The sequence below is a fragment of the Oncorhynchus clarkii genome, chromosome 23, assembly GCF_045791955.1.
Source record: "Oncorhynchus clarkii lewisi isolate Uvic-CL-2024 chromosome 23, UVic_Ocla_1.0, whole genome shotgun sequence".
Taxonomy (NCBI): Eukaryota; Metazoa; Chordata; class Actinopteri; order Salmoniformes; family Salmonidae; genus Oncorhynchus; species Oncorhynchus clarkii.
In genome coordinates, this window is record NC_092169.1 from 60,124,280 (window position 1) to 60,151,015 (window position 26,736).

Here is a 26,736-nt window from a genome sequence, read left to right on the forward strand (position 1 = left end):
ACCTGAGCGTAATTCAATTGCAATAAAATAACATTAGGGCTGACAAGGCTATTAGAAGTTGTTTTAATTTACTGCTCTTTGGAGGTTACGGTCTGTGGCTTTTACTGTAACAAACCTCACCTCTCAGACTCAGAAAAACAAGGAAATGTCTGACATCTAGTGGCTGAAAAACAGACGTGCTAGGAGTTGGGCTTTGGTACTTTAGCTATAGCTAAACGAGATTTAGAAGGATAGCTTCGCAAGAATACCTTAGCTGAAATAAGAGGAGACAAGATCCTTAAAAACACTTATTCAATATTTATTAGTATTGTCAAAGAAGTTGATGAATAGTACAAAAACGTAGACAATCTCTTCTAGTTGTGTGAAACTAATTCCCCCCAGATATATCTTTAAAATAAAGGTGCTGAAAGACAGGATGGATCTACTCCACCGAAGTAAACATGGTTACCGTGACAACAGTAGAGCCAAAACCACCCAACAGACGACATCTAACGGAGGTATTATATTATATGTTATGGCGTTACAAAATAAACAACAAACTATGCTGGGATGAAAGGCACTGATTTGATACGAGACTATTTAAAGTCAGATGAGTAAATAGTCATACCAATACTGATGTATTCTTATTAGTTTATAAAAAACACAAGGTACTGAGGTGGAACATTCTGGAAGAGCCATGGAAGTAGGGGAAAACAGGTGAACACACTTAACAATACCAACACACTAGAGATATGTTACACTATCTATCTACAGGTCTGGAAACAGTTGAACACACAACAGAGATATGTTACACTATCTATCTCCAGGTCTGGAAACAGTTGTTCCAACACACCATGGTGTTTCCAACTGTTTCCAGACCTGGAGATAGATAGTGTAACATATCTCTGTTGTGTGTTCAACTGTTTCCAGACCTGTTGATAGATAGTGTAACATATCTCTGTTGTGTGTTCAACTGTTTCCAGACCTGTAGATAGATGGTGTAACATATCTCTGGTATGTTGGTACAACTGTTTCCAGACCTGTTGATAGATAGTGTAACATATCTCTGGTGTGTTGGTACAACTGTTTCCAGACCTGTTGATAGATAGTGTAACATATCTCTGGTGTGTTGGTACAACTGTTTCCAGACCTGTTGATAGATAGTGTAACATATCTCTGGTGTGTTGGTACAACTGTTTCCAGACCTGTTGATAGATAGTGTAACATATCTCTGGTGTTTTCAACTGTTTCCAGACCTGGAGATAGTGTAAAGTGAGCTACTTTACACTATCTATCTACAGGTCTGGAACCAGTAACCATTAATCCATCCATAGTGGAAAGCATCAGATACATTGACGAAGTGAACATGATTATGGAGCATCCTCTAGTACTATATAGTCAGCAGTGGTTCACACATGACCTCTACAGTAATGTCTGACACTAAGGGCTCTATTCAGTCTGGCTGGCTGAAGTGGTACAGATTGTTGACCATGTATACGGTCTCCACTAACCCGGGAACATTGCCTTTAAAATGTTCATATCATGCTGTAAAACGCTGAACTTCCAACCATTCCGATTGAATAGAGCCCTAAATCCCACAACAGTTCAACAACGAGTGATAAAATCCAGTTGGTCACAAAGAGGAGTGTATGACGGTCAGGAGATCAGGTCAGGAGATCAGGTCAGGAGGTCGGGTCAGTCTCCATGCTGAGGATACGGTCAGGAGACCAGGTCAGGAGGTCAGGCTCCATGCTGAGGATACGGTCAGGAGACCAGGTCAGGAGGTCAGGCTCCATGCTGAGGATACGGTCAGGAGACCAGGTCAGGAGGTCAGATCAGGAGACCAGGTCAGGAGACCAGGTCAGGCTCCATGCTGAGGATACGGTCAGGAGACCAGGTCAGGAGACCAGGTCAGGAGATCAGTCTACACGACGAGGAAACAGCCAGATCAGGTCAGGAGACCAGGTCAGGAGGTCAGTCTACACGATGAGGAAACAGCCAGATCAGGTCAGGAGACCAGGTCAGGTGGTCAGTCTACACGATGAGGAAACAGCCAAACCAGGGCAGGAGACCAGGTCAGGAGGTCAGTCTACACGATGAGGAAACAGCCAAACCAGGGCAGGAGACCAGGTCAGGAGATCAGTCTACACGATGAGGAAACAGCCAGACCAGGGCAGGAGACCAGGTCAGGAGGTCAGTCTACACGATGAGGAAACAGCCAGACCAGGGCAGGAGACCAGGTCAGGAGATCAGTCTACACGATGAGGAAACAGCCAGACCAGGTCAGGAGGTCAGTGATCATACTCCTTGTCTATAAACTTGGCCATGGTGGACAGCTGGATGTTGGTTGTGCCCTCATAAATGGTACCTGTGTAGATACAGAGACGGAGGAACAGCTTTAATGACCATTACACCAATACAGGAATAGAACATTACAGACGACATGTTATCACAAGTTATGTCCATAACTTCCACCAAGAATTAAAAGAGAGAGTTTTCCTTAAATCAGTACTGGACCAAAGAGAAACAGTTCACTCAGTCTGTCGAACTGCGCCTGGATCTGCCAAAATGTCTGCCATCAACAGTCAAAGTAGAACCAACCGATGAAAGCAAAGTGTCACTGTGTCGTAAGAGCTTCCCAACCCGTACCCTGGTTGAGTGGGTGTGTCTGAAATAGCGCCCCGTCCTCTTACCTAGGACGCCACAGGGCCCCGTCCTCTACCTAGGACGCCACAGGGCCCCGTCCTCTACCTAGGACGCCACAGGGCCCCGTCCTCTACCTAGGACGCCACAGGGCCCCGTCCTCTTACCTAGGACGCCACAGGGCCCCGTCCTCTACCTAGGACGCCACAGGGCCCCGTCCTCTACCTAGGACGCCACAGGGCCCCGTCCTCTTACCTAGGACGCCACAGGGCCCCGTCCTCTTACCTAGGACGCCACAGGGCCCCGTCCTCTTACCTAGGACGCCACACAGGGCCCCGTCCTCTTACCTAGGACGCCACACAGGGCCCCGTCCTCTTACCTAGGACGCCACACAGGGCCCCGTCCTCTTACCTAGGACGCCACACAGGGCCCCGTCCTCTTACCTAGGACGCCACACAGGGCCCCGTCCTCTTACCTAGGACGCCACAGGGCCCCGTCCTCTTACCTAGGACGCCACAGGGCCCCGTCCTCTTACCTAGGACGCCCCACAGGGCCCCGTCCTCTTACCTAGGACGCCACACAGGGCCCCGTCCTCTTACCTAGGACGCCACACAGGGCCCCGTCCTCTTACCTAGGACGCCACACAGGGCCCCGTCCTCTTACCTAGGACGCCACACAGGGCCCCGTCCTCTTACCTAGGACGCCACACAGGGCCCCGTCCTCTTACCTAGGACGCCACACAGGGCCCCGTCCTCTTACCTAGGACGCCACAGGGCCCCGTCCTCTTACCTAGGACGCCACACAGGGCCCCGTACTCTTACCTAGGACGCCACACAGGGCCCCGTCCTCTTACCTAGGACGCCACACAGGGCCCCGTCCTCTTACCTAGGACGCCACAGGGCCCCGTCCTCTTACCTAGGACGCCACAGGGCCCCGTCCTCTTACCTAGGACGCCACACAGGGCCCCGTCCTCTTACCTAGGACGCCACAAAGGGCCCCGTCCTCTTACCTAGGACGCCACACAGGGCCCCGTCCTCTTACCTAGGACGCCACAGGGCCCCGTCCTCTACCTAGGACGCCACACAGGGCCCCGTCCTCTTACGTAGGACGCCACAGGGCCCCGTCCTCTTACATAGGACGCCACACAGGGCCCCGTCCTCTTACCTAGGACGCCACAGGGCCCCGTCCTCTACCTAGGACGCCACACAGGGCCCCGTCCTCTTACCTAGGACGCCACAGGGCCCCGTCCTCTTACCTAGGACGCCACACAGGGCCCCGTCCTCTTACCTAGGACGCCACAGGGCCCCGTCCTCTTACCTAGGACACCACAGGGCCCCGTCCTCTACCTAGGACGCCACACAGGGCCCCGTCCTCTACCTAGGACGCCACACAGGGCCCCGTCCTCTACCTAGGACGCCACACAGGGCCCCGTCCTCTACCTAGGACGCCACACAGGGCCCCGTCCTCTTACCTAGGACGCCACACAGGGCCCCGTCCTCTTACCTAGGACGCCACAGGGCCCCGTCCTCTTACCTAGGACGCCACAGGGCCCCGTCCTCTTACCTAGGACGCCACACAGGGCCCCGTCCTCTTACCTAGGACGCCACACAGGGCCCCGTCCTCTTACCTAGGACGCCACACAGGGCCCCGTCCTCTTACCTAGGACACCACAGGGCCCCGTCCTCTACCTAGGACGCCACACAGGGCCCCGTCCTCTTACCTAGGACGCCACACAGGGCCCCGTCCTCTTACCTAGGACGCCACACAGGGCCCCGTCCTCTTACCTAGGACGCCACAGGGCCCCGTCCTCTTACCTAGGACGCCACAGGGCTCCGTCCTCTTACCTAGGACGCCACACAGGGCCCCGTCCTCTTACCTAGGACGCCACACAGGGCCCGTCCTCTTACCTAGGACGCCACACAGGGCCCCGTCCTCTTACCTAGGACGCCACACAGGGCACTGTCCTCGTACCTAGGAAGCCACAGGGCCCCGTCCTCTTACCTAAGACGCCACAGGGCCCCGTCCTCTTACCTAGGACGCCACAGGGCCCCGTCCTCTTACCTAGGACGCCACACAGGGCCCCGTCCTCTTACCTAGGACGCCACAGGGCCCCGTCCTCTTACCTAGGACGCCACAGGGCCCCGTCCTCTTACCTAGGACGCCACACAGGGCCCCGTCCTCTTACCTAGGACGCCCACAGGGCACGTCCTCGTACCTAGGACGCCACAGGGCCCCGTCCTCTTACCTAGGACGCCACACAGGGCCCCGTCCTCTTACCTAGGACGCCACACAGGGCACTGTCCTCGTACCTAGGAAGCCACAGGGCCCCGTCCTCTTACCTAAGACGCCACAGGGCCCCGTCCTCTTACCTAGGACGCCACAGGGCCCCGTCCTCTTACCTAGGACGCCACACAGGGCCCCGTCCTCTACCTAGGACGCCACACAGGGCCCCGTAGGACGCCACAGGGCCCCGTCCTCTACCTAGGACGCCACAGGGCCCCGTCCTCTACCTAGGACGCCACAGGGCCCCGTCCTCTTCCTAGGACGCCACACAGGGCCCCGTCCTCTTACCTAGGACGCCACACAGGGCCCCGTCCTCTTACCTAGGACGCCACACAGGGCCCCGTCCTCTTACCTAGGACGCCACACAGGGCCCCGTCCTCTTACCTAGGACGCCACACAGGGCCCCGTCCTCTTACCTAGGACGCCACACAGGGCCCCGTCCTCTTACCTAGGACGCCACACAGGGCCCCGTCCTCTTACCTAGGACGCCACAGGGCCCCGTCCTCTTACCTAGGACGCCACAGGGCCCCGTCCTCTTACCTAGGACGCCACACAGGGCCCCGTCCTCTTACCTAGGACGCCACACAGGGCCCCGTCCTCTTACCTAGGACGCCACACAGGGCCCGTCCTCTTACCTAGGACGCCACACAGGGCCCCGTCCTCTTACCTAGGACGCCACACAGGGCCCCGTCCTCTTACCTAAGACGCCACAGGGCCCCGTCCTCTTACCTAGGACGCCACAGGGCCCCGTCCTCTTACCTAGGACGCCACACAGGGCCCCGTCCTCTACCTAGGACGCCACAGGGCCCCGTCCTCTACCTAGGACGCCACAGGGCCCCGTCCTCTACCTAGGACGCCACAGGGCCCCGTCCTCTTACCTAGGACGCCACACAGGGCCCCGTCCTCTTATCTAGGACGCCACACAGGGCCCCGTACTCTTACCTAACGCCACACAGGCCCCCGTCCTCTTACCTAACGCCACACAGGCCCCCGTCCTCTTACCTAGGACGCCACAGGGCCCCGTCCTCTTACCTAGGACGCCACAGGGCCCCGTCCTCTTACCTAGGATGCCACAGGGCACCGTCCTCTTACCTAGGATGCCACAGGGCCCCGTCCTCTTACCTAGGACGCCACACAGGGCCCCGTCCTCTTACCTAGGACGCCACACAGGGCCCCGTCCGCTCACCTAGGACGCCACACAGGGCCCCGTCCTCTTACCTAGGACGCCACAGGGCCCCGTCCTCTTACCTAGGACGCCACACAGGGCCCTGTCCTCTTATTTTGGACAAACCCCCTCTCTCCTAGCACCCACCCCCTCTCTTCTAGCACCCACCCCCTCTCTCCTGGAACACCAAGATCAGACCAGACAGAGGAATTCCTCGAGGATTCCCCTCCCCACTCCACCTTGCTGTGGCCCAATAACTAGCTAGCTAACTGTGTACGTTACTCCACCTTGCTGTGGCCCAATAACTAGCTAGCTAACTGTAGTTATGACGTTCCTAAACACCCCCCCCCCCCCCCTCCCCACTCCACCTTGCTGTGGCCCAATAACTAGCTAGCTAACTGTAGTTATGACGTTCCTAAAAACACCACCCCCCCCCCCCCCTCCCCACTCCACCTTGCTGTGGCCCAATAAAGCTAACTGTAGTTATGACGTTCCTAGCTAACACCACCCCCCCCCCCCCCTCCCCACTCCACCTTGCTGTGGCCCAATAACTAGCTAGCTAACTGTAGTTATGACGTTCCTAAACACCACCCCCCCCCCCCCCTCCCCACTCCACCTTGCTGTGGCCCAATAACTAGCTAGCTAACTGTAGTTATGACCCTAAACACCACCCCCCCCCCCCCTCCCCACTCCACCTTGCTGTGGCCCAATAACTAGCTAGCTAACTGTAGTTATGACGTTCCTAAACACCACCCCCCCCCCCCCTCCCCACTCCACCTTGCTGTGGCCCAATAACTAGCTAGCTAACTGTAGTTATGACGTTCCTAAACACCACCCCCCCCCCCCCTCCCCACTCCACCTTGCTGTGGCCCAATAACTAGCTAGCTAACTGTAGTTATGACGTTCCTAAACACCCCCCCCCCCCCCCCTCCCCACTCCACCTTGCTGTGGCCCAATAACTAGCTAGCTAACTGTAGTTATGACGTTCCTAAACACCCCCCCCCCCCCCCCCCTCCCCACTCCACCTTGCTGTGGCCCAATAACTAGCTAGCTAACTGTAGTTATGACGTTCCTAAACACCACCCCCCCCCCCCCTCCCCACTCCACCTTGCTGTGGCCCAATAACTAGCTAGCTAACTGTAGTTATGACGTTCCTAAACACCACCCCCCCCCCCCCCCCTCCCCACTCCACCTTGCTGTGGCCCAATAACTAGCTAGCTAACTGTAGTTATGACGTTCCTAAACACCACTCCACCCCCCCCCCCCCCTCCCCACTCCACCTTGCTGTGGCCCAATAACTAGCTAGCTAACTGTAGTTATGACGTTCCTAAACACCATCCCCCCCCTCCCCACTCCACCTTGCTGTGGCCCAATAACTAGCTAGCTAACTGTAGTTATGACGTTCCTAAACACCACCCCCCCCCCCCCCTCCCCACTCCACCTTGCTGTGGCCCAATAACTAGCTAGCTAACTGTAGTTATGACGTTCCTAAACACCACCCCCCCCCCCCCCCCTCCCCACTCCACCTTGCTGTGGCCCAATAACTAGCTAGCTAACTGTAGTTATGACGTTCCTAAACACCACCCCCCCCCCCCCCCTCCCCACTCCACCTTGCTGTGGCCCAATAACTAGCTAGCTAACTGTAGTTATGACGTTCCTAAACACCACCCCCCCCCCCCTCCCCACTCCACCTTGCTGTGGCCCAATAACTAGCTAGCTAACTGTAGTTATGACGTTCCTAAACACCACCCCCCCCCCCCCTCCCCACTCCACCTTGCTGTGGCCCAATAACTAGCTAGCTAACTGTAGTTATGACGTTCCTAAACACCATCCCCCCCCTCCCCACTCCACCTTGCTGTGGCCCAATAACTAGCTTGCTAACTGTAGTTATGACGTTCCTAAACACCAGCCCACAGAGTCATGCTACCCACCGGGTTGCATAGCAACAGTACAGGAAAAGCTTTGGAACTAGCCATAGAAACTTACCTATTTTACAATCTCTGTAGTACTTCTCAACAGGGTAGTCTTTGGTGAAGCCTACCCCTCCCATCCACTCGATGCATTTTGAAGTGGTCAACGTTGCCACCTAATTTATGCAGAAAAGAACAAGGAACAATCAACACAAATACTGTGATGCTGTTGAATGAAGTAGTTTGGATTTGCACTGTTCATTCCCTGTATTAGAAGAGCAGGGCTGTACCCTCTCCGAGCAGGGTGGGGACCCCTCTCCGAGCAGGGTGGGGACCCCTCTCCGAGCAGGGTGGGGACCCCTCTCCGAGCAGGGTGGGGACCCCTCTCCGAGCAGGGTGGGGACCCCTCTCCGAGCAGGGCGGTACCCCTCTCCGAGCTGGGCGGGACCCCTATCCGAGCAGGGCGGGACCCCTCTCCGAGCAGGGCGGGACCCCTCTCGGAGCAGGGTTCTGATACAGGACCAGTCCAGTGATTATATGATCGTAGATCAGCACTCTGAGACGCTGTATGAACGTGGGCCTTGGTCTCTACATTCAGCTCACCTCTGAGACGCTGTATGAACATGGGCCTTGGTCTCTACATTCAGCTCACCTCTGAGGTGAAGTACTTGGCCATGCAGGCCTCCTTGATGAAAGGTCTTCCTGCCTCCTTCAGCCGGGCAGCGTTGTAGGTAAGCAGCCTGGCAGCCTCTATCTGGGTGGCTACATGGGCGATCTGGTGCTGCATGGCCTGTTACACATTACAGAACACCCTTTAGATGTGGTGCTGTAACACATTACAGAACACCCTTTAGATGTGGTGCTGTAACACATTACAGAACACCCTTTAGATGTGGTGCTGTAACACATTACAGAACACCCTTTAGATGTGGTGCTGTAACACATTACAGAACACCCTTTAGATGTGGTGCTGTTACACATTACAGAACACCCTTTAGATGTGGTGCTGTAACACATTACAGAACACCCTTTAGATGTGGTTCTGTAACACATTACAGAACACCCTTTAGATGTGGTGCTGTAACACATTACAGAACACCCTTTAGATGTGGTGCTGTAACACATTACAGAACACCCTTTAGATGTGGTGCTGTAACACATTACAGAACACCCTTTAGATGTGGTGCTGTAACACATTACAGAACACCCTTTAGATGTGGTTCTGTAACACATTACAGAACACCCTTTAGATGTGGTGCTGTTACACATTACAGAACACCCTTTAGATGTGGTGCTGTAACACATTACAGAACACCCTTTAGATGTGGTGCTGTAACACATTACAGAACACCCTTTAGATGTGGTGCTGTAACACATTACAGAACACCCTTTAGATGTGGTGCTGTAACACATTACAGAACACCCTTTAGATGTGGTGCTGTAACACATTACAGAACACCCTTTAGATGTGGTGCTGTAGCACATTACAGAACACACTTTAGATGTGGTGCTGTAACACATTACAGAACACCCTTTAGATGTGGTGCTGTAACACATTATATAAGCATCATGATCACTAGTGTGCTGGAGTTTCCTTTCAATACAACATTGGTTCTGTGTGGCTCAGGTGGTAGAGCATGGCACTTGCAATGCAAGGGCTGTGGGTTCGATTCCCGCTGGGGCCAACCAGGCTAAAGCGTATGCAGCCATGACTGAGTCGCTTTGGATTATTTAATTTTTTTAAAGTTTCTGCTAAATGACCTCGATTATTGTTCAAGATGGAGAATAATGGAGGTTTTTAAAATTAATCACAAAGATGAGTTTGATAGAAGTCAGCAAGCCACACACTGGTCACAGCAGCAACACCTACAAGTGGAGAAACATTCATCCCATGACCAGGAAATGTATAAAAATGTTTTTTTAAATGAATATGTTTTTTAACCTGGAAGTCGAAGATGCGTTTGCCAAACTGAACCCTCTGTCTGGTGTAGGGAACGACCTGGTCGAAGCAACCCTGAGCCAGGCCCAGCATCTGAGCGGCGATCCCAATCCTGCCCTCGTTCAGCATGCCGATGGCGTACTTGTATCCGTGGCCGATCTGACCCAAGACGTTCTTCTCAGGAACCTTCAACAAAACCAAAGAAATCTCTGGTCGACCAACAGCCTATCGGACCAATCAATGGACCGGTCGACTAAATGGGGTCAGCCCGACAAAATATATAGACAGAATCTAAAATACGGATACTCTAAAACTGGCCACTTCTAGAGAGCACAGACACATTTCATATACGCAGCTAGAAGGTTCATTATTATTATTATTATTATTATTATTATTATTATTATTATTATTATTATTATTATTATTATTCATTATTATACACACACATTACATTACCATTCGATCAACATGCTTCTGATCTGATGGACAGGTTGATGCATATCAGATTCACCTTTTCATTGTTGGTTGTTGTTACGGTCTATATTTGTTCATATATAGAATGTGTGCCTTGATGTTGTCCAGGTTGAAGAGCCTACCCACCTTGATGTTGTCCAGGTTGACAAGCCTACCTACCTTGATGTTGTCCAGGTTGAAGAGCCTACCTACCTTGATGTTGTCCAGGTTGAAGAGCCTACCCACCTTGATGTTGTCCAGGTTGACGAGCCTACCTACCTTGATGTTGTCCAGGTTGACGAGCCTACCTACCTTGATGTTGTCCAGGTTGACGAGCCTACCTACCTTGATGTTGTCCAGGTTGAGAGAACAGTTTGAAGAGCTTACCCACCTTGATGTTGTCCAGGTTGAAGAGCCTACCTACCTTGATGTTGTCCAGGTTGAAGAGCCTACCTACCTTGATGTTGTCCAGGTTGAGAGGACAGGTTGAAGAGCCTACCTACCTTGATGTTGTCCAGGTTAAGAGGACAGGTTGAAGAGCCTACCTACCTTGATGTTGTCCAGGTTAAGAGGACAGGTTGAAGATCCTACCTACCTTGATGTTGTCCAGGTTGAGAGGACAGGTTGAAGAAGCTCTCAGACCCAGTTTGTTCTCCTTCTTGCCGATCTGAAGCCCCTCGGTGTCTCTGTCCACGATGAAGCAGGTGATACCTCGGTGACCCTGTGGACAAAAGAGGAAGTTTACTGTCATTTACTGCTGGAAACAAAATCAAACTTTATTGGTCACATACACAGGTTCCAACAGCGTGTAAACCAGGAAGTAGCTGTTTCCTAGGCGCTACCACTCAACAGGACATATCAAACACTAAGGAGAAACTCCTCTACAGTCTGAAGACAAACACTAAGGAGAAACTCATCTACAGTCTGAAGACAAGACAAACACTAAGGAGAAACTCCTCTACAGCCTGAAGACAAGACAAACACTAAGGAGAAACTCCTCTACAGTCTGAAGACAAGACAAACACTAAGGAGAAACTCCTCTAGTCTGAAGACAAGACAAACACTAAGGAGAAACTCCTTTACAGTCTGAAGACAAGACAAACACTAAGGAGAAACTCCTCCACAGTCTGAAGACAAGACAAACACTAAGGAGAAACTCCTCTACAGCCTGAAGACAAGACAAACACTAAGGAGAAACTCCTCTACAGTCTGAAGACAAGACAAACACTAAGGAGAAACTCCTCTACAGTCTGAAGACAAGACAAACACTAAGGAGAAACTCCTCTACAGCCTGAAGACAAGACAAACACTAAGGAGAAACTCCTCTACAGCCTGAAGACAAGACAAACACTAAGGAGAAACTCCTCCACAGTCTGAAGACAAGACAAACACTAAGGAGAAACTCCTCTACAGTCTGAAGACAAGACAAACACTAAGGAGAAACTCCTTTACAGTCTGAAGACAAGACAAACACTAAGGAGAAACTCCTCCACAGTCTGAAGACAAGACAAACACTAAGGAGAAACTCCTCTACAGCCTGAAGACAAGACAAACACTAAGGAGAAACTCCTCTACAGTCTGAAGACAAGACAAACACTAAGGAGAAACTCCTCTACAGTCTGAAGACAAACACTAAGGAGAAACTCCTCTACAGTCTGAAGACAAACACTAAGACAAGACCCGAATGAACTAGACCCTGTTGTTTGGTGACAGCGTGAGTTTGGTTGGTGACTGCGTGGGTTTGGTTGGTGACTGCGTGGGTTTGTTTGGTGACTGCGTGGGTTTGTTTGGTGACTGCGTGGGTTTGTTTGGTGACTGCGTGGGTTTGTTTGGTGACTGCGTGGGTTTGGTTGGTGACTGCGTGGGTTTGGTTGGTGACTGCGTGGGTTTGTTTGGTGACTGCGTGGGTTTGGTTGGTGACTGCGTGGGTTTGGTTGGTGACTGCATGGGTTTGTTTGGTGACTGCGTGGGTTTGTTTGGTGACTGCGTGGGTTTGGTTGGTGACTGCGTGGGTTTGGTTGGTGACTGCGTGGGTTTGGCTGGTGACTGTGTGGGTTTGGTTGGTGACTGCGTGGGTTTGGATGGTGACTGCGTGGGTTTGGTTGGTGACTGCGTGGGTTTGTTTGGTGACTGCGTGGGTTTGTTTGGTGACTGCGTGGGTTTGTTTGGTGACTGCGTGGGTTTGGTTGGTGACTGCGTGGGTTTGGCTGGTGACTGTGTGGGTTTGGTTGGTGACTGCGTGGGTTTGGATGGTGACTGCGTGGGTTTGGTTGGTGACTGCGTGGGTTGGTGACTGCGTGGGTTTGTTTGGTGACTGCGTGGGTTTATTTGGTGACTGCGTGGGTTTGGTTGGTGACTGCGTGGGTTTGGTTGGTGACTGCGTGGGTTTGTTTGGTGACTGCGTGGGTTTGTTTGGTGACTGCGTGGGTTTGTTTGGTGAATGCGTGGGTTTGTTTGGTGACTGCGTGGGTTGGTGACTGCGTGGGTTTGTTTGGTGACTGCGTGGGTTGGTGACTGCGCGGGTTGGTGACTGCGCGGGTTTGTTTGGTGACTGCGTGGGTTGATTTGGTGACTGCGTGGGTTTGTTTGGTGACTGCGTGGGTTTGGTTGGTGACTGCGTGGGTTTGGTTGGTGACTGCGTGGGTATGGTTGGTGACTGCGTGGGTTTGGTTGGTGACTGCGTGGGTTTGGTTGGTGACTGCGTGGGTTTGTTTGGTGACTGCGTGGGTTTGTTTGGTGACTGTGTGGGTTGATTTGGTGACTGCGTGGGTTTGATTTGGTGACTGCGTGGGTTTGTTTGGTGACTGCGTGGGTTTGTTTGGTGACTGCGTGGGTTTGGTTGGGGACTGCGTGGGTTTGGTTGGGGACTGCGTGGGTTTGGTTGGGGACTGCGTGGGTTTGGTTGGGGACTGCGTGGGTTTCGTTGGGGACTGCGTGGGTTTGTTTGGTGACTGCGTGGGTTGGTGACTGCGTGGGTTTGTTCGGTGACTGCGTGGGTTTGGTTGGTGACTGCGTGGGTTTGGTTGGTGACTGCGTGGGTTTGGTTGGTGACTGCGTGGGTTTGGTTGGTGACTGCGTGGGTTTGGTTGGTGACTGCGTGGGTTTGGTCGGTGACTGCGTGGGTTTGGTCGGTGACTGCGTGGGTCGGTGACTGCGTGGGTTGGTACCTGCGTGGGTTGGTACCTGCGTGCGTTTGTTTGGTGACTGTGTGGGTTGGTGACTGCGTGGGTTTGGTTAGTGACTGCGTGGGTTTAGTTGGTGACTGCGTGGGTTTAGTTGGTGACTGCGTGGGTTTAGTTGGTGACTGCGTGGGTGGTGGCTGCGTGGGTTTGGTTGATGACTGTGTGGGTTGGTGACTGTGTGGTCGGTGACTGCGTGGGTTTGGGTTGGTGACTGTGTGGGTTTGTTCGGTGACTGCGTGGGTTGGTGACTGCGTGGGTTTGGGTTGGTGACTACGTGGGTTGGTGACTGCGTGGGTTTGGGTTGGTGACTGCGTGGGTTGGTGACTGCGTGGGTTGGGTTGGTGACTGCATGGGTTGGGTTGGTGACTGCATGGGTTGGGTTGGTGACTGCATGGGTTGGGTTGGTGACTGCGTGGGTTGGTGACTGCGTGGGCTGGTGACTGCATGGGCTGGTGACTGCGTGGGCTGGTGACTGCGTGGGTCGGTGACTGCGTGTGTTTGTTTTGTGACTGCGTGGGTTGGGTTGGTGACTGCGTGGGTTGGGTTGGTGACTGCGTGGGTTTGTTTGGTGACTGCGTTGGTTGGGTTGGTGACTGCGTGGGTTGGGTTGGTGACTGCGTGGGTTTGTTTGGTGACTGCGTGGGTTGGTGACTGCGTGGTTCGGTGACTGCGTGGGTTGGTGACTGCGTGAGTTGGGTTGGTGACTGCGTGGGTTGGTGACTGCGTGGGTTGGGTTGGTGACTGCGTGGGTTGGTGACTGCGTGGGTTGGGTTGGTGACTGCGTGGGTTGGGTTGGTGACAGCGTGAGTTGGGTTGGTGACAGCGTGGGTTGGTGACTGCGTGAGTTGGTGACTGCGTGGTTCGGTGACTGCGTGGGTTGGTTTGGTGACTGCGTGAGTTGGGTTGGTGACTGCGTGGGTTGGGTTGGTGACAGCGTGAGTTGGGTTGGTGACAGCGTGGGTTGGTGACTGCGTGAGTTGGGTTGGTGACTGCGTGGGTTGGGTTGGTGACTGCGTGGGTTGGGTTGGTGACTGCGTGGGTTTGTTTGGTGACTGCGTGGGTTTGTTTGGTGACTGCGTGGGTCGGTGACTGCGTGGGTCGGTGACTGCGTGGTTCGGTGACTGCGTGGTTCGGTGACTGCGTGGTTCGGTGACTGCGTGGGGTTGAACTCACAGCAGACGGGTCCACGTTGGCCATCACCAGAAACACCCCGGCTTGCTCTGCGTTGCTGATCCACATCTTGGAACCGTTGATGACGTAATAGTCTCCATGTTTGTCAGCACGCGTCTTCAGAGAGAAGGCATCGCTACCCGACTCTGCTTCTGACAGGCAGAAACTACCAACCTACAGTACAGGACAACAAGGTATCATTACATGGACAGGTCTGGAACTACCAACCTACAGGACAGGACAACAAGGTATCATTACATGGACAGGTCTGGAACTACCAACCTACAGGACAGGACAACAAGGTATCAGCATCATTACATGGACAGGTCTGGAACTACAGGACAACAAGGTATCAGCATCATTACATGGACAGGTCTGGATCTACAGGACATGACAACAAGGTGTCAGCATCATTACATGGATAGGTCTGGAACTACAGGACAACAAGGTATCAGCATCATTACATGGACAGGTCTGGAACTACAGGACAACAAGGTATCAGCATCATTACATGGACAGGTCTGGATCTACAGGACAACAAGGTGTCAGCATCATTACATGGACAGGTCTGGAACTACAGTACAGGACAACAAGGTATCAGCAGCATTACATGGACAGGTCTGGAACTACAGTACAGGACAACACGGTGTCAGCATCATTACATGGACAAGTCTGGAACTACAGTACAGGACAACAAGGTATCAGCATCATTACATGGACAGGTCTGGAACTACAGGACAACAAGGTGTCAGCATCATTACATGGACAGGTCTGGATCTACAGGACAACAAGGTATCAGCATCATTACATGGACAGGTCTGGATCTACAGGACAACAAGGTGTCAGCATCATTACATGGACAGGTCTGGAACTACAGGACAACAAGGTGTCAGCATCATTACATGGACAGGTCTGGAACTACAGTACAGAACAACAAGGTGTCAGCATCATTACATGGACAGGTCTGGAACTACAGGACAACAAGGTGTCAGCATCATTACATGGACAGGTCTGGAACTACAGTACAGGACAACAAGGTGTCAGCATCATTACATGGACAGGTCTGGAACTACAGAACAACAAGGTGTTAGCATCATTACATGGACAGGTCTGGAAGTACAGTACAGGACAACAAGGTGTCAGCATCATTACATGGACAGGTCTGGAACTACAGAACAACAAGGTGTCAGCATCATTACATGGACAGGTCTGGAACTACAGTACAGGACAACAAGGTGTCAGCATCATTACATGGACAGGTCTGGAACTACAGAACAACAAGGTGTTAGCATCATTACATGGACAGGTCTGGAACTACAGTACAGGACAACAAGGTGTCAGCATCATTACATGGACAGGTCTGGAACTACAGGACAACAAGGTGTCAGCATCATTAAATGGACAGGTCTGGATGTACAGGACAACAAGGTGTCAGCATCATTACATGGACAGGTCTGGAACTACAGTACAGAACAACAAGGTGTCAGCATCATTACATGGACAGGTCTGGAACTACAGTACAGAACAACAAGGTGTTAGCATCATTACATGGACAGGTCTGGAACTACAGTACAGGACAACAAGGTGTCAGCATCATTACATGGACAGGTCTGGAACTACAGAACAACAAGGTGTCAGCATCATTACATGGACAGGTCTGGAACTACAGTACAGGACAACAAGGTATCAGCATCATTACATGACCAGGTCTGGAACTACAGTACAGGACAACAAGGTGTCAGCATCATTACATGGACAGGTCTGGAACTACAGTACAGGACAAGGTGTCAGCATCATTACATGGACAGGTCTGGAACAACAGTACAGGACAACAAGGTGTCAGCATCATTACATGGACAGGTCTGGAACAACAGTACAGGACAACAAGGTGTCAGCATCATTACATGGATAGGTCTGGAACTACAGTACAGAACAACAAGGTGTCAGCATCATTACATGGACAGGTCTGGAACTACAGGACAACAAGGTGTCAGCATCATTACATGGACAGGTCTGGAACTACAGTACAGGACAACAAGGTGTCAGCATCATTACATGGATAGGTCTGGAACTACAGGACAACAAGGTATTAGTATCATTACATGGACAGGTCTGGAACTACAGTACAGGAAAACAAGGTGTCAGCATCATTACATGGACAGGTCTGGAACTACAGGACAACAAGGTATCAGCATCATTACATGGACAGGTCTGGAACTACAGTACAGGACAACAAGGTATCAGCATCATTACATGGACAGGTCTGGAACTACAGTACAGGACAACAAGGTGTCAGCATCATTACATGGACAGGTCTGGAACTACAGAACAACAAGGTGTCAGCATCATTACATGGACAGGTCTGGAACTACAGTACAGGACAACAAGGTATCAGCATCATTACATGGACAGGTCTGGAACTACAGGACAACAAGGTGTCAGCATCATTACATGGACAGGTCTGGAACTACAGTACAGAACAACAAGGTGTCAGCATCATTACATGGACAGGTCTGGAACTACAGAACAACAAGGTGTCAGCATCATTACATGGACAGGTCTGGAACTACAGGACAACAAGGTATCAGCATCATTACATGGACAGGTCTGGAACTACCAACCTACAGGACAACAAGGTATCAGCATCATTACATGGACAGGTCTGGAACTACCAACCTACAGGACAACAAGGTGTCAGCTTCATTACATGGACAGGTCTGGAACTACAGGACAATAAATTATAGAATATATATATCCTTCAGACCACAGCAATTTCGCTGGTACACCATTGACATTTAAATGTTATTGAAATATTAACTTCTAATTACTACGCCAAATATGGCTGCCATTGAATGACAACTTAAAACGGTAATGTCTATTCTATGATGTATATTTCTATGATTTCAATAGGTTTCCTATGGAGGATTGACAGTAAAATGTTAAAACTACAGATATTAGTACCATTTATCAGCCAAAACATTATATCCCCCCTGTATTCAAGATCCTGTTGTGTCTCAACCAATCGTAGGCACAATATAGAAACCTCAGCTGTAAAATATGGTCCAAGATACAACACGAAGAAGAAGAAACAGCTGTAAAATATGGTCCAAGATACAACACGAAGAAGAAACAGCTGTAAAATATGGTCCAAGATACAACACGAAGAAGAAACAGCTGTAAAATATGGTCCAAGATACAACACGAAGAAGAAACAGCTGTAAAATATGGTCCAATATACAACACGAAGAAGAAACAGCTGTAAAATATGGTCCAAGATACAACACGAAGAAGAAACAGCTGTAAAATATGGTCCAAGATACAACACGAAGAAGAAACAGCTGTAAAATATGGACCGAGATACAACACGAAGAAGAAACAACAGAGTGAAGAATGAAGCAGGTTTTCCTCTAGGACTTTACCTGTACTTAGCTCTATTCAGTTTATTTATTTTTTTATCCTGAAAAACTCCCCAGTACTTAACGATTACAAGCATACCCATAACATGATGCATTAAAAAAAATCCAAAATTGAATCCATTTTAAATTCAGGCTGTAAAGTGAAGTGGATATTTTCTGAAGGCGTTGTAGGTCTGTTAAATGTCTTGTGAACCAGTAGCTCCCTCTACTGGCTATAATCAAGAGATGTTAGCTACATGATCAGAAGCTTTATTTAAACTTACTAGTACAGCCTTAAATCAAAACGCAGATGCACTACCTCTCACTACCCTTAAATCAAAACACACTACCTCTCACTACCCTTAAATCAAAACACACTACCTCTCACTATCCTTAAATCAAAACACACTACCTCTCACTACCCTTAAATCAAAACACACTACCTCTCACTACCCTTAAATCAAAACACACTACCTCTCACTACCCTTAAATCAAAACACACTACCTCTCACTACCCTTAAATCAAAACACACTACCTCTCACTACCCTTAAATCAAAACACACTACCTCTCACTACCCTTAAATCAAAACACACTACCTCTCACTACCCTTAAATCAAAACACACTACCTCTCACTACCCTTAAATCAAAACACACTACCTCTCACTACCCTTAAATCAAAACACACTACCTCTCACTACCCTTAAATCAAAACACACTACCTCTCACTACCCTTAAATCAAAACACACTACCTCTCACTACCCTTAAATCAAAACACACTACTTCTCACTACCCTTAAATCAAAACACACTACCTCTCACTACCATTAAATCAAAACACACTACCTCTCACTACCCTTAAATCAAAACACACTACCTCTCACTACCCTTAAATCAAAACACACTACCTCTCACTACCCTTAAATCAAAACACACTACCTCTCACTACCCTTAAATCAATACACACTACCTCTCACTACCCTTAAATCAATACACACTACCTCTCACTACCCTTAAATCAAAACACACTACCTCTCACTACCCTTAAATCAAAACACACTACCTCTCACTACCCTTAAATCAATACACACTACCTCTCACTACCCTTAAATCAAAACACACTACCTCTCACTACCCTTAAATCAATACACACTACCTCTCACTACCCTTAAATCAAAACACACTACCTCTCACTACCCTTAAATCAAAACACACTACCTCTCACTACCCTTAAATCAAAACACACTACCTCTCACTACCCTTAAATCAAAACACACTACTTCTCACTACCCTTAAATCAAAACACACTACCTCTCACTACCCTTAAATCAAAACACACTACCTCTCACAACCCTTAAATCAAAACACACTACCTCTCACTACCCTTAAATCTAAACACACTACTTCTCACTACCCTTAAATCAAAACACATAGGCCACATATTTCCTCTCGGCTAGAAACCTGTTTAATAAAATCAATACGACACGCAACCTGTTAAAGTCACTCACCATGTCTGTTGACAGCCGGCTGAGATAGCGCTCTTTCTGGGCTGCGGTCCCCAGCTTGGTGAACAGCGTGTTGATGAGGGTGTTCTGGATGTCACACAGCACGGCCACGGAGGCGTCCACTTTGGCCAGCTCCTCAATGACCAGGATGGAGGAGAAGAACGTGGAGCCGGTGCCTCCGTACTCTGGGTCGATCTCTATGCCCATCAGCTGGGAAGTGACAATGAATCATCTGACAAATTAATGGGGAATACTCAGGTACATACAACAGGGTGGTGTTCAGGACATACTTTAACGTGTTCTTTTGGACAACAGGGCAGTGTCCTTTTTGACAACAGGGCGGTGTCCTTTTTGACAACAGGGCAGTGTCCATTTTGACAACAGGGTAGTGCCCTTTTTGACAACAGGGCAGTGTCCTTTTGGACAACAGGGCAGTGTCCTTTTGGACAACAGGGCAGTGTCCTTTTTGACAACAGGGTAGTGTCCTTTTGGACAACAGGGCGGTGTCCATTTTGACAACAAGGCAGTGTTTGACAACAGGGCAGTGTCCATTTTGACAACAGGGCAGTGTCCATTTTGACAACAGGGCAGTGTCCTTTTTGACAACAAGGCAGTGTTTGACAACAGGGCAGTGTCCTTTTTGACAACAGGGCAGTGTCCTTTTTGGACAACAGGGCAGTGTCCTTTTTGACAACAGGGCAGTGTCTAATGAACATGGCGGAGGTCTATTCCACGGTAACGGAATTATGCTTCCAGGACTTCCAAATATTACTAAACAAAAAAAACATTTATTTAAGAAGTTTAACAAACCAACTCCATGCACAAGGACTAATTTTAACAATTTCCCTTTGAACATTTGACAAAAATACATTCCCTAGAAGAACTGCGCCGATGCAAAGTTTGGTAACAGAATTTCGGTAAAATCTCCCTCAGTTTCTTATGTGAGAACGCTTTACAAAAACTCTAAATATACACTGAGTGTACAAAACATTAGGAACACCTTCCTAATATTGAGTTGCACCCCCTTTTGCCCCTCAGAACAAGCATCAATTCGTCAGGAAATGGACTCTGCAAGGTGTCGAACGCGTTCCACAGGGGATGCTAGACCATGTTGACTCCAATGCTTCCCCAACAGTTGCGTCAAATTGGCTGGATGTCCTTTTGGGTGGTGGACCATTCTTGATACACACGGGAAACTGTTGAGTGTGGAAAACCCAGCAGCGTTGTAGTTCTTGACACCAACCGGTGCGCCTGGCACCTACTACCATACCCTGTTCAAAGGCACTTCAATCTTTAGTCTTGCACATTCACCCTCTGAATGGTCACACATACACAATCCATGTCTCAAGGCTTAAAATCCTTCTTTAATCACCCTCTTCATCCTCTTCATCTACACTGATTGAAGTGGATTTAAGAAGTGACATCAATAAGGGATCATATCTTTCACCTGGATTCACCTGATTAGTCTGTCATTGAACATTTTGTACACTCAGTGTCTTGAGAATTAAGATTCCAAGATGTCTGCTGATATCCCAGTCTTTCTGCAGACATGACACCTCGACTTCAAAAATATATATTTTGGTTATTGAACTACACTAAGTTGATTTCCATCAGGTAACAGAATTACGGTAACGGAACTACATCATGGGTCCCTGATCAGTATTCTACAGAAATGCATAATTATGGATATGAATATAATTATCTTCATGGTGATGTATCCTGGGTAATATCCTGCTTTACATATTTGGGTATTATTCTACACACTGGCTAGTATTCTAATGAGCTCCGCCCCCCAAACGAGACCAAATGTGGTTGGTCCGGACCAGACCAAATCTGAACCAATCAGAGACGTCTATGTCTCACATCACAGTACAGCACAGTATAGTTCAGTACAGTAGATATGTTCAGTGCAGTACATTATACTGTGCTCTACTCTACTGTGATCGGAACCAATTAGAGAGACGTCTATGTCTGGGCCAAATCAAAGCCGCTCCGGACCCCAAAAAAAATCTACATCTGTGGACGTTAAAATCAAGGACAGGGCGGACTGACAACATTTCAGTGGGTGAGGATGGCTTGTAACAGTAAATGGAAAGAGAGTAGGTGTCAGTACGAGCTGGGAGAGGTGACACACTGGGGGGGGGGGGGACTGTCCAGATTGGCCTATGAGCTGAACATAACAGTATGTCAGTACGAGCTGGGAGAGGTGACACACTGGGGGGGGGGGGGGGGGGGGGGGGGCTGTCCAGATTGGTCTATGAGCTGAACATAACAGTATGTCAGTACGAGCTGGGAGAGGTGAAACACTGGGGGGGGGGACTGTCCAGATTGGCCTATGAGCTGAACATAACAGTATGTCAGTACGAGCTGGGAGAGGTGACACACTGGGGGGGGGGGACTGTCCAGATTGGCCTATGAGCTGAACATAACAGTATGTCAGTACGAGCTGGGAGAGGTGACACACTGGGGGGGGGGACTGTCCAGATTGGCCTATGAGCTGAACATAACAGTATGTCAGTGGAAGGGAGGACAGTAGCAGGTGACTCATCCGTGGTTGGTGACTACTATGATTCTCCATTGTAGCCAATTCAATTGCAGTAATTCTGTTACTTGTTTTTTTTTGTGTAATTCCATTACCGATTTGGTAACAGAATTAACACGTTTTAAATCAAGGAATCATTCATGAACAACATGTATATTAGTATAAAACACTTTTACTTGTTATTTGTGTAGACATTCATTATCCTCATGAAGAGAGAATTTAAAATATCTTAAAACACACAGTAGGGTCTGAAATGATTGACATTCATTATCCTCATGAAGAGAGAAAATATCTAAAACACACAGTAGGGTCCGAAATGATTGACATTCATTATCCTCATGAAGAGAGGAAATATCTAAAACACACAGTAGGGTCTGAAATGATTGACATTCATTATCCTCATGAAGAGAGAAAATATCTAAAACACACAGTAGGGTCTGAAATGATTGACATTCATTATCCTCATGAAGAGAGAAAATATCTTAAAACACACAGTAGGGTCCGAAATGATTGACATTCATTATCCTCATGAAGAGAGAATATATCTTAAAACACACAGTAGGGTCTGAAATGATTGACACCCTTGATAAAGAGGAGCTTAAATGACTGTATAAAATAAATCATTCAAACACTGAGCTGTATGCTAAAAAATAAATAAGCGTCAATTATATTTGTTTATACTAATTGAAAATGCAATTTTGTTTAACTAGCAATAGTTGATTATTATTATTATTATTTTTTTAAAGGAAGAGGTCAAAATGACCTCACCTTGAGAGGATAACTGCACTTAGCTTGAAATTTTACCCCCACTTCAAGTTGGTTCAAATGGGTCCTTTTACATGGAAATGCCCCTATGAGCTTCACGTTGGTTCTAAATGGGTCCTTATGAGCTTCACGTTGGTTCTAAATGGGTCCTTATGAGCTTCACGTTGGTTCTAAATGGGTCCTTATGAGCTTCACGTTGGTTCTAAATGGGTCCTTATGAGCTTCACGTTGGTTCTAAATGGGGCCTTTTACATGGAAATGCCCTGAGCCTAATGACCATAGGATGAAAGGAAGAGAAACACATACCCCCTGTTCAAAGAGTGACTTTATCACTTCCGGGTCCATGAGAGAGTTTTCGTCCATCTTCGACACAAACGGGGCAAGACGCTCCTGTGCAAACTTGTTCACTGTTCAAATGTGGGACATTAAAATGAAATGCAATGTGACTTGATTAATTGAACTTACATAAAACCAAATTCATGACAAATTAGACCAATCCATAGCATGGTCCAGTCTGTTTATTAAATCTTATTGGTTGGTTTTAGTGCTATATAATCACACACACAGAACCAATCAAAAGTTTGGACACACCTACTCATTCCAGGGTTTTTCTTTATTTTAACTATTTTCTACATTGTAGAACAATAGTAAAGACATCAAAACTATGAAATAACAAAATATATTTTAGATTCTTCAAATTAGCCACCCTTTGCCTTGATGACAGCTTTGCACACTCTTGGCGTTCTCTCAACCAGCTTCATGAGGTAGTCACCTGGAATGCATTTCAATTAACAGGTGTGCCTTGTCAAAAGTTCATTTGTGGAATTTTTTTCCTTCTTAATAAGTTTGGGCCAATCAGTTGTATTGTGACATGGTTGGTGGTATTCAGAAGATAACCCTATTTGGTAAAAGACCAAGTCCATATTATGTCAAGAACAACTCAAATAAGCAAAGATAAATGACAGTCCATCATTACTTTAAGACATGAAGACCAGTCAATCTGGAAAATTTCAAGAACTTTTAAAAAGTTTCTTCAAGTGCAGTCGCAAAAACCATCAAGTGCTATGATGAAAACTGACTCTCATGAGGACAGCCACAGGAAATGAAGGCCCAGAGTTACCTCTGCTGTGGAGGATAAGTTCATTAGAGTTACCAGCCTCAGATTGCAGTCCAAATAAATGCTTCAGAATTCAAGTAACAGACACATCTCAACATCAACTGTTCAGAGGAGACTGCGTGAATCAGGCCTTCATGGTCCAATTGCTGCAAAAAATCCACTAAAGGACACCAATAAGAAGAGACTTGCTTGGGGCAAGAAACACGAGCAATGGATATTAGACTGGTGGAAATCTGTCCTTTTTGTCTTAAGAATGTAAAATATAACATTATTTGATTTGTTTAACACTTTTTTGGTTACTACATGATTCCATATGTGTTATTTCATAGTTTTGATGTCTTCACTGTTATTCTGCAATATAGAAAATAGTAAAAATGTTTTTAAAAAACTTGAATGAGTAGGTGTCAACTTTTGACTGGTACTGTGTGTGATATATATATATACTTTGTTGCTCTGCCTACTGTATATCCGGCATGCTCCAACTCACCAGCATCCTTCATCATCCCCTCCTCCTCAGAATATGTCTGTAGTGGAGGGTAGGTGACCCCCAGAGCAGCAGCCTGCTCTGCAGACATGTCAGGTTGGGTGGATCTGTTCCGCAGCCCATGTTGGCACACACTCCATGGTCGGGACACCTGCCTACCAACCTGAAATAACACAGTTACATTTTCGCTGATGGATGACACGATACAACTTGAGTGTCTAGGCAAAAAGTTGTCACTCTACTCAATCCCCCCAAAAATGATTTGCCCGGCTATCCAAACTCCTTGTTCGGTCCGCCATCCATTTGATTAAATCCATTTGAATTCAATCCCTTTTTGACAGCACCCCTTGTGATTTGTACCAAACCTTTCACACATATTTGCCCGTCGTAGAAGTGCTCGGAAAGTGACTTTTTGCACATGAATGCAAAAAACATTCAAGAGAAATGTGACCTATTTTGCATACCCCACCATACCACGAGACATCCATGTCTTCATCACCAGAAAAAATAAACAGTTGAGTTTGATTTCATAAAAGCTTAAAAACAGGGTTGTCAATGAAAAATAAAATAAAATTGACCATTTTTTTTTTTATTTTAATTTTTTATTTACCTTAAATTTTAAGAATCTACAAAAGCATTCATTCATTTTTAAGTAGTATTTTTCCAATTTGATTCCCATTGTAGTACATTTATCCGCCAAAACAGTATCCAAGATCATGTTGTCTCAACCAATGGTGGGCACAAGTAGGGCTTACAACATATGTGAATATAGTTGGAAGTCCAGACATCAGAGAACGTTGACAAACCCTGTTTGTAAGCTTTTATGATATCAAACTCAACCGTTTATTTGTTTCCAGTAGTGAAGACACGGATGTCTCATGGTAAAGTGGGGTATGCAGAATAGGTCAACTTTGAGCTCCTTTAGCTCTTGAATGTTTTGGCACTCAGGTAAAAACATAAAAGTCACTTTCTGAGCACTTCTAAAATGGGCAAATAGTGAACGTAGCAAGCGACAATAGAGCAGTGGAACAATTCAGTTTGAGTCGTCAGGCAACAAACAGTATATCCATACTCCAGCATGAATGAATATGAGAGAGTGGCTATATACGGCAAGATAAAAAGCAGTGACACAGGCAGGACATTTCTTCATGAGTAACTAGTGGTGTAACTGACGCAGGCGGTAACTAACTAGCTAACGTTATGTCATTTGTATTATCATGCAGCTAACTAGCCAACGCGTTGTGTGATAGCAGGTTACGAAATGGGGTAATTTAAAGTTACAAAAAAACACTGACTATCTAAGTTCGTATTTCTAATGAAGTATGACAACATATCCTAAAAACAACAATGTGAACGAAGAAACCGCTTTTGCATTACTTATTCGTCTCACCTTTGAGAAGCACCTGATCAAGGGCGAAGCCATGTTTTTCTCTTGTTTACATCTGAGTGTGTTCACTTTCCTATTGACCGGGTGAAACAGCGACCGTGGAACGGTTTTCGCATCTTTCACTTTGGTAGAACGTGATCAGCTTTTACTCATGTCTTCAATTTTATATACGCAGGGTATCTTTAATCAAATAAACATGTTTCTCTAGGCAAACCCTTTCTCTTTCTGCTGTTGTATTTCCAACTAGGAGCTTTTCACTGACAGCCAGCTCTGTGCTTCTGAAATGGGAGTCATTTTACTGTTGCATAGCTACTATAACACATAGAGCTCCCTGCTCTCTCTCTCTCTCTCTTTGTTTTAGCACAACCAGATAACATTAACTTGTCATCACATATATTTTGATTGTCTAGATCGTGTTTGAAATGTCCATCTTGACATCGGTCTTAGAATTAACATAAGAACGGATGGGAAAGCGTAAGTTGTCGTGTATATATATATATTTAAACGGTGCTGTGATTGACGACCAGCGGGTAAGTAAAATGTCTAGCTCACATTATTAACGTGATATTAACTAACGTTAACGAGCCACGCCGGTAGTAGTGGAGTTATGGGCGGTGTATCAACATGCTGCGTGTCATGTTGCCACTGTTATGAGATGTTTTGGGGTGACAACATACTTATCATCGTGACTGACTGCCCACATAATGGATCATGGTTATGGCTCGTCTTTGATCATGACTCTCAGTTCCATTACATTGAAAGAGTCATTGGATGAAGGCGTTTTCTGTAAAGGGGGGGCGTTTATTAATAAGAGCCG

General features: G+C 48.0%; 1 protein-coding gene and 1 non-coding gene across 12 annotated transcripts; one reads left to right on the forward strand and one right to left on the reverse strand.

Annotated features, from left to right (window-relative positions):
* Positions 1-282: 282 nt before the first annotated feature.
* On the reverse strand, positions 283-26,410 carry LOC139381163 (acyl-CoA dehydrogenase short/branched chain). Of its 11 annotated transcripts, none has more exons than XM_071124533.1 (12): positions 25,923-26,402; positions 24,536-24,695; positions 23,238-23,338; positions 19,628-19,834; positions 14,728-14,898; positions 10,968-11,093; positions 9,923-10,105; positions 8,633-8,770; positions 8,057-8,156; positions 1,979-2,347; positions 1,261-1,731; positions 283-846 (listed from the first exon to the last, which is right to left on the reverse strand). In XM_071124533.1, the coding sequence occupies exons 1-10, from the start codon at positions 25,953-25,955 to the stop codon at positions 2,271-2,273; spliced, it is 1,296 nt and encodes a 431-aa protein (XP_070980634.1). In that variant the 5' UTR covers positions 25,956-26,402; the 3' UTR covers positions 283-846; positions 1,261-1,731; positions 1,979-2,270. The 11 variants fall into 11 exon arrangements, with proteins under 11 accessions (XP_070980634.1, XP_070980642.1, XP_070980639.1 ...); XM_071124541.1 differs by having other exon boundaries at positions 283-911; positions 1,236-1,731; XM_071124538.1 differs by having other exon boundaries at positions 283-884; positions 1,205-1,731.
* trnaa-ugc (transfer RNA alanine (anticodon UGC)) lies at positions 9,591-9,665 on the forward strand. Its single transcript has one exon. It is a non-coding gene; the product is annotated as a tRNA-Ala (tRNA).
* Positions 26,411-26,736: the final 326 nt, after the last annotated feature.

What these genes read in the sequence shown, in the direction of transcription:
- LOC139381163 (XM_071124533.1), bottom strand. Translation starts at nt 25,955, where the DNA reads ATGGCTTCGCCCTTGATCAGGTGCTTCTCAAAG. An exon ending in AGTCACTCTTTGAACAGGGG is followed by an intron (nt 19,835 to 23,237) that starts GTATGTGTTTCT and finishes GTCACTTCCCAG; the next exon opens with CTGATGGGCATAGAGATCGA. An exon ending in CCAACGTGGACCCGTCTGCT is followed by an intron (nt 11,094 to 14,727) that starts GTGAGTTCAACC and finishes TTTTGTCCACAG; the next exon opens with GGTCACCGAGGTATCACCTG.